The 8,308-nt window shown below is 41.4% G+C and overlaps 1 protein-coding gene across 1 annotated transcript in view; it reads right to left on the reverse strand.

Moving 5' to 3' along the window:
• C5H10orf67 (chromosome 5 C10orf67 homolog) overlaps positions 1 to 8,308 on the reverse strand; it is a 121,603-nt gene that overhangs the window by 66,560 nt on the left and 46,735 nt on the right. The window contains exons 7-8 of the mRNA XM_081818909.1: positions 985 to 1,137; positions 552 to 582 (exon numbers count right to left, since the gene is read on the reverse strand). Coding sequence (XP_081675035.1) covers positions 552 to 582; positions 985 to 1,137 — 184 coding nt within the window. The remainder of the gene's footprint in view (positions 1 to 551; positions 583 to 984; positions 1,138 to 8,308) is intronic.

The raw sequence follows: 8,308 nt of genomic DNA on the forward strand, positions 1-8,308 counted from the left end.
ATATCAACTAGTTAATTTGGAAAATCACAACCTTGACACCTTACTGTAGAGCATAGAGCTCCACATCCTTTTGTGGGCTTCAGATTCAGCAGGACCTCGGTTCACATGCTATCTCTAGCATGTACTAGTTGTGTGCCTGGGGGAAGTAACTTAACCACCCGTCTCTGCTTCCTCCTCCATAAACTGAGCCAGGAGATGAGAAGAGGTACCACTGATGAGGCACGTGGTGCCTGCCAGTTGATATTCAAAAGATTGTTATTCCTCTGGCCTCTCTTCTAGCCTCTCTGACTCAATCAGCTTCTTGCTCTTAGAATCTAATAATAAAGACTCCTCTGTGGCTCTGAACTGTGGTTGGGCCACCGCCAGTGGCTCAAAGCTGACTTGAGATGAAAATGAATTCACTCTCAGCGTCCACACTTTCCAGAGCCCTTAAAATTCTCCTCCTTGACAGGAGTTTAGCCTTTCCTTGCTCTCTCCTTCCATTTCTGTTCCCACCAGTCCTTTGTCCAAGTAGTTAACCAATTTCTGGCTCCCTTGGAAACAAGGAGAACTGGGAGCAGGGGAACCCTTTGAGAATTTTTCCTTGAAGGTCCTCCTGTTCCATGGTGCTTCGTGGAAGCCTCCGACATGGAGATTGCTTTGGGTCTTTCAAACTATCTAAACAGCAAAACAGGGTTGGAGTCTTCAAAATTAAAACAAAAATCTACGTGCTTTTCTAGAATAGGACAATTTCTGCAGTGGGAAATAGTTGATTTCATTTCTATTACAAATAAAAATTGAAAACAATTATATTGCTCCTATTTATAACAATTATGGGTTTTCTGGAATATGCCATTGGGCAGAAAAAGGTTGGACTGGCTGATGTTGTGGAGAGATGTCCAAGCTATACCACTTGTATTTCCTTTATTCTTGAGCCAAACTTTTGGAAAGTTATAACTTTATTTATATATATTAAAATTAATTATTCATTGCTTTGAAACTTACACATTTTTGAAGTCTAAACTCTTTGTATTGGTCTAGTTCTTCTCTTAATTCCTTAATAACTTCTTCTCTATCCTTCAGTTTTTTTAACAAAACACTCATTTTGATAGTAGTTGATTCTTGCACAAAAGTCTCTTCTTCCACCTCAAAGAATTGCTGGGGGGAAAGCAACATTAAAAATCAGACACTAAATGAGCACCATCAGAAAGTAGTTCATGTTTTATTTAAGCTACTGTCTTGTAAGTTATTTTATTTTTGGGACTTGCACACAATTTTCAGGAAATAACTATATTTATATTGAATGATACGCTAACGTGCCATAGAATATGGCACATTATTCTCCTATAAAACACAAAGCATTATGTGGTACTCTAACTGCATCAGCCACGCAAGTAATCACAGTAAACCTTAATTGTAAATTCACATCATGGTTGTGAATGTCCTACTTCAACCTTCCCCTAGAAAGGAAGATAGCAAAAATTTGAATATGTAAAAAGAGAAGTAAGCTTCAGTGGTGCAACTAATTCCCCCAGTGGTTTGGTATGGAGATGTGGAGACAAGTACCATTTCTTTCCTTTTTTTCCACAGAAAAGCTTTGTAGACCATTAATCTAGATAGACTATGCTTCATTTGAAAACAGGAAACTGAGACCAAAGCAGAGGAAGATGCATTTAAATAGAATTTTTTTTTCCTTGCAAAGCTGTGGATAATGAACCATTAGGCATAAGAAAGTAATCTTCAGGGTCTATATGCATAACCATTCTAAAATTATGTAATTCTAACATATCATTCAGTTCTCTGCATGAAAAAAATGGCTGTTTCTGCTTTTCTTAAAAAAACTGAGAAAGCTGTTTTTTGATAACACTAATCAAATAGAAATTAAATGAAAAAATACACTCTCAAATTGGTTTGAAATGAATCTGTATATTAGTTGATACCATATAGCACATATGGTGTTGCTCTTATTTTAATTCATTTGACATTTAATTCATTTGGCTCAGTCGGTTAAGCGTCCAACTTTTGATTTCGACTCAGGTCATGATCTCAGGGTGGTGAGATTGAGTCCCGCATCAGGCTCTGTACTGGGCATAGAGCCTGCCTAAGATTCTTTCTCCCTCTCCCTCTGCCCTTCCCCTACTCACCCTGTTCCCTCTATAGAAAAAAAAAAATTTAATTCATTTGACCTTATATCATGAGCATGTCCCATGTCATTAGCATTTTACATAAATGTAATTACTGATGGTTACATCACATTCTGCTCTATAGACATGCCATTATTTATATAATTATAATATATATATTTTAAGTTTTTTATCATACCATATCTTTATACCTACACCTCTGTCCACATTTCTCATCTTTTTTTCTTGGCATAGATCCCTAGAAGTAGAATTCCTGACCAGAGCATATAAATGTTTCAATGGTCTTGATTCATTTCACAGATTTCTTTTCAAAAAGATTGTGCAGTTTATATTCGACCTTGAGGATGAGGATGTTTGTCTTACTACATTCCCTGAATCACTTGTATATTTTCTGAGTCTTACTATGACAATATATGAACGTACTATTTTATTTTTGTTTTAATCAGCATGTTTTACCTCTTATTTATTTAAAGATTTTATTTATTTATTTGAGAGAGAGAAAGCAAGAGACAGAGCATGAGCAGAAGGGGAGAGGCAGAGGGAGGGGGAGGGGGAGGGGCAGAGGGAGAGGGAGAAGCAGATTCCCTGCTAAGCAGGGAGCCAGAAGTGGGGCTCCATCCCAGGACCCTGGGATTAAGACCTGAGCCGAAGGCAGATGCTTAACCAACTGAGCCACCCAGGCACCTCTTTTTTCAAAAAGTAAACTCTATCCCTGACATGGGGCTCGGACTCACGACCCTGAGATCAAGAGTCACATGCTCTACCAACCAAGCCAGCCAGGTTCCCCTGAATCAGTATGTTTTGATCACCAAAGTGAATTTTTTTAATATCATATTAGATATTTATGCTATATGTTTTGAAAATACTCAATTCTAATTATATGCCCTTTTGCTGAGAACTCAAAATAGTTTTAGAACTCCCATTGATCTATTTAGTAGTTTTATTGATTAGATTTCCTATTTCCATTTGCTGGTGTAGAAGTGCCATTTCCTGACAGCTTGTTTTAAGCATTTAGGTGCTTCCCTGTTTGTACTCAGTACTCTGAAGAACCATGTCACAAAACCAAACAGGGACAAAACACTTACAAAATGAACACTGTTATACTTATTCCAGTATATAAAACTCTCATTTTCAACCCTGATGTGTAAAATCATATTGTCCATTTTGAACTCTTGAGAATTACAGCATGATTTTGTTTTTATGTGTTCACTGCTAATATATTTGAGCACATGCACATACAGGAAATGTAGTAAAACCTAATCACATCTGCTACTATTTCAGAGTTAGATTTACAAACTAAAATTGTTCTATAATATATGATGAACACCAGTCAACTGAGGAGCATAATATACCAGGGCAGAATTGAGAGTCAAGCTAGGAACAGAACACTGACAGGGCCTACGTTGCATTACTATAAAAATCAGCATATGAATATGCAGTATAGTGGGAAAGATTGAAAGTAAAACAATCCACATGACAATTCCAGCTTTTTAAATTGAGTGACATTAAAGAACAGGGTCGGGGCACCTGGGTGGCTCAGATGTTAAGCGTCTGCCTTCGGCTCAGGTCATGATCCCGGGGTCCTGGGATCGAGTCCTGCATCGGGCTCACTACTCGGCGGGAAGCCTGCTTCTCCCTCTCCCACTCCCCCTGCTTGTGTTCCCTCTCGCTGTGTCTCTCTCTGTCAAATAATAAAATCTTAAAAAAAAAAGAAAAATTAAAAAAAAAAAAAAAGAACAGGGTTGACTATCTAGAGCAGGATAGCCTGCATCGACAGACCAGCTCGGTCACTTAGTGCCCTGTGCCCGAGTCTTATTATCTGTAAAATGAGATTCATAGCAGTACCTAAAGTACTGTGAGAATTAAATAAGACAATGCACCTAAACCATTTTGAACAGTGTCTACAACACAATCAGCTCCCTGTAAGTATTATACTCTGGCATTTGATTTTCATTCTTTCTTATCATTCAAATCCAGATGCCACTGGCCCTGGGAAGCCTTAGCACCCCACCTGCCCACCTGCCCTCCACTGCTGTGTTCTTTCTGTATCTTGTCCTCTTGGGTCACTTCATTTATTATTTGTTTATTTGCTCACTAATTTTTTATGTTCTGAAGATGATGGATTTTACTTTTAAAGATTTATTTACTTATTTTTTTTAGAGAGAGAGTAGACTGGGAGTGGGGAGGGCCAGAGGGAGAGGGAGAGAGAGAATCTCAAGCAGGCTCCTTGCTGGGCAGAGCCTGACCTGGGATTCAATCTCAGACCCTGAGATCAAGACCTGAGCCGAAACCAATAGTCAGACGCTTAACCAACTGAGCCACCAAGGCGCCCCTATTTTACTTTTAAAAACCTCCGAAACAAATAATACATTATATGTTAAAAAAAAAAAAAAAAGAAAGAAGATAGTAGGAAGGGGAAAATGAAGGGGGGGAATCGGAGGGGGAGACGAACCATGAGAGACTATGGACTCTGAGAAACAAACTGAGGGTTCTAGAGGGGAGAGGGGTGGGAGGATGGGTTAGCCTGGTGATGGGTATTAAAGAGGGCACGTATTGAAGGGAGCACTGGGTGTTATGCACAAACAATGAATCATGGAACACTACATCAAAAACTAATGATGTAATGTATGGTGATTAACATAACATAATAAAATAAAATTAAAAAAACAATGCTATTTACAATAAAGAGATATTCTGTGCTCAAAAAAAAAAAAAATCACCAAAATAAAGACGTTTCCGACAAGCTGGCCAAGTCATCTCCTCTGTGACATGACGCAAACCATGCTGAATGCTCCTTTAAAATGCCCCCCAGGAACTGGGCTGAGATGCTGCACAAACTCAGCAGTATGGGAGCGAGCCGGCCTGTCTGAAGGGCTCGGTCCCTCTGGACTTCAGGGCAGGGAGGGTCATGCCGTTCTTTGGAAGAACAAAAAGTTTTACTTCTGACATTTCACAAAATAGTTGTAAGGCCCAAACACATTGGATTCATTTCTCTTCATCTCCAGGAATGTTTCTGATGTTCGACCAATGTTTATTGAATGAGCTGGACTCACGAGGAGATAAGCGGAAGGCACTTTTATTTTTCTTCACCACCCTCAAATCTGGTCTCCTGTCTCATGTTTCTTACCTCTTAGAAAAGCCCTCAGGAAAGTGCCACAGCTTTTTTTTTTTTAACTCTTAAATAACAACAACAAAACTGGATAAAGGAAAGAAAGATAGGAAGAAAGCATAAACCATAAATGAATGAATGAATGAATAAATAAAATGCCCCAAATCTCAATCCAGCCTCCTCTTACCCATCAGGGTTCCTGTCACCCCCAACTGTGGCCTCCCTCGGACTTGGCATCCTGTGGTGGAGAAGAGGGGCCAAAACTGGCTTTGTTTTCTAGTACCCAGAAATTTGATCAAATGCCAGTCCAGATGTTGCTGTGAAAGTATTTTTTTAGGTGAGATTAAGATTAAAATCGATAGACTGAGTAAAGCAGATTACTGTCCATAATGTGGATGGCTTCATCCAACCAGTTGAAGGTCTTCGGAGAAAGACAGGTCCCGTGGGGAGAGGGAATTTTGTCAGCAGACTATTTTGGATTTGAGTGCCGCTGACACCTGGATCTCTGGTCTGCTGGTCTACCTTGCAGATTTCAAGCTTGCCAACCCCCACAATCGTGTGAGCCAATTCCTTAAAATCAATCTCTCTCTTTTTCTCTCTCTTGCTCTCTATACACACTGGTTCTGTTTCTCTGGAGAATCCTGACTAATATAATATCTACATCTAAAGACCATAAACTCACACTGACACCTCCAATTCCAACCCAACACCATGGCATTTATTATAGCCCGTCTCCTTTCCATAGCATAACCCCTCCTCTGGCAGCCGGGAAGCTGGCTCCCACAATACTTTATGGGCTGATGTGTTTGCTCAATCCTCCCTTCATGCAACCCATCTCCTGACTGCATTGTGCCACCAAGAGCTTGCCTCTGATGCAGGCAATGGGACAGAAAAGGCAGAAACATGTCTTTGGTCTTTTAATTCACAATGGCAAGAAAACTTTATTTTGGAATTTAATTCCTTTGGTCCTGCAAGAAGAATTAATATTTGTATTTTAATTTTTCCTTCAGCATTTGAAAGTGAGGAGGAGTTGATATTCAAATCTCTGGCATAATTGTTGGCTTTTTATTATTAGAATAGTTTTATGATGTCATCTGGTCTCATGGGCAAAACCTCTTGACCACCAATATTGAACAACACAACTGGATATTATCTGGGGTGAGAAACAGACTAGAAAATGAATTCTTAGTATTAGATGCAAAGTGACCTTGCTGTTAAATGTAAATCATGCACTCCTCTGACAGGATGCCAAATCTCCCAGGGCACCAGCAGGCTCAGGATCCCCAGAGAAGTGCTTGGTATTGGGGGGCGCTGCATCATGAAGGTGGGAGCAGAGCCTTCCTCTCCCTAGGGCTCAGATACACAGCTAACTGATCATAGGCTAAATGATGAAATTAAAAAAAGAAAAGAAAAGAAAAAAGGAAAATCCAGGGACTCTTGTTTCCTTCCACGTGAAGTGATACCCTCCACTGAGTTCTGATCCTGGAGGAAGAAACTTGCTCACATTTGGGCCATTCCCCTCCTCCGCCCTTTCTCTTTGGGGCAAGTGCTGCAGGAAGAGACGCGCCCAGCCCAGGGCCTCTGGCAGGGAGGCAAGTCAGCCAAGTGCTGAGAGTTAGCACTAGGCAGCCTGCTTTCTCAGGAAAGCAGATGATCTCCATCTGTTGGCTCCCTGACTTAATTTTTCAACTTGCCCAGAACCTGGGTGGGGAAGAGCGGTATTATTTATCAAGCATCATAAACACTGCAATAATATTTATCTTTCAAGGTGGCAAATCCATGCACGTCATGAAAACTGCTTAGAATTCTACAATGATTCTTTGATGTCTTCAACATAAAGTATTGATTCCTTAGTCTCACTTTCCTGCATCACCTCTCACCACTCTTTCCAGTCCCCTGTTCTCCAGCCTTACCAAACCACCTGCAGCCCCCTGACTGCCTTACACCTTAATGCCTGTTCTGTGAAATGGGCCCTGATTCCTCTCACCCCCTCCCCCCAACTTGCCAAATAGTCACCATCCTTCAAGGCTTAGCTCAGGAATCACCTCATCCTGAAAATCTTCCTTAATTACTCCCCCAACCCCCACAGAAGAGTTGGGCACCCATCAGGTACAAACCTCGATTATGGATTGTAATTGTTGAATTTCCTTCCCTCCTTCCTTCCTCCCTTCATTCCTTCCTTCCTTTCTTCTTTCTTTCCTTCCTTCCATCCTTCCTTCCTTCTTTCTTTCCTTCCTTCTTCCATCTTTCCTTCCTCTCTTCCTTCCTTCCTTCCTTCTTTCTTTCCTTCCTTCTTCCATCCTTCCTTCCTCCCTCTCTTCTTTTTTTTTTGCTTGTTGACTGGCACTTTTATTGAGAACTATATAGTTTTAGGAACAAACCACAAAAATAATTCTGCTGGATTGGTTTCTGTAATTTTACAGTGAGGGGCCTAGAATGTGAGCAGCCCGCTAACTTCCAGATTGATCAAAGACCTTCTGTATCCACTTCTTCAGGCGGAACACGTGTGTGTAGAAGCCATATTTTCCATCCCTGTCATAGCCTTCACCCCATGACATGATGCCCATTTGATATCAGCGGTTGTTAAAGGGGCTTTTCATGACAAAGGGCCCCCCACTGTCACCTTCACAGGCATCTCCTCATTTCCTTTCACTGGGCTTGAAGCCAGCACAAAACATGTCGGTGATGCGGATCCGAGTGGAGGCTTTGCACACCGGCCGCTCCACAATGGGCAGGTTCACCACCTGCAGGACGTTGGGCTGTACCTTGGCAACGTTGGACATCCACATCTCCTTCAGGTTGCCCCAGCCAGTCACCCACCCTTTGTATCTGGCATGGAGCAGTCTAATTGCAATTTCCTCATCAGGCAGGCACACGGGGTAGATGTAGTTGCTGAAGGTGATGGGCTTCTTGAGCCTCAGCAAGGCTATGTTACGGTCCAAGTTCTCCCTCCAGTTGTACCTGGGTTGGATGTAGATCTTTTCCAGCATGGAGAGCTTCTCAGTGCTTCGCTCATACGTGGGCCGTGTGCTGGTGCCTTCCTTCCTTCCTTCCTTCCTTCCTTCCTTCCTTCCTT

This window comes from Leptonychotes weddellii, chromosome 5 (assembly GCF_054177405.1).
Source record: "Leptonychotes weddellii isolate Sample4059 chromosome 5, ASM5417740v2, whole genome shotgun sequence".
Classification (NCBI taxonomy): Eukaryota; Metazoa; Chordata; class Mammalia; order Carnivora; family Phocidae; genus Leptonychotes; species Leptonychotes weddellii.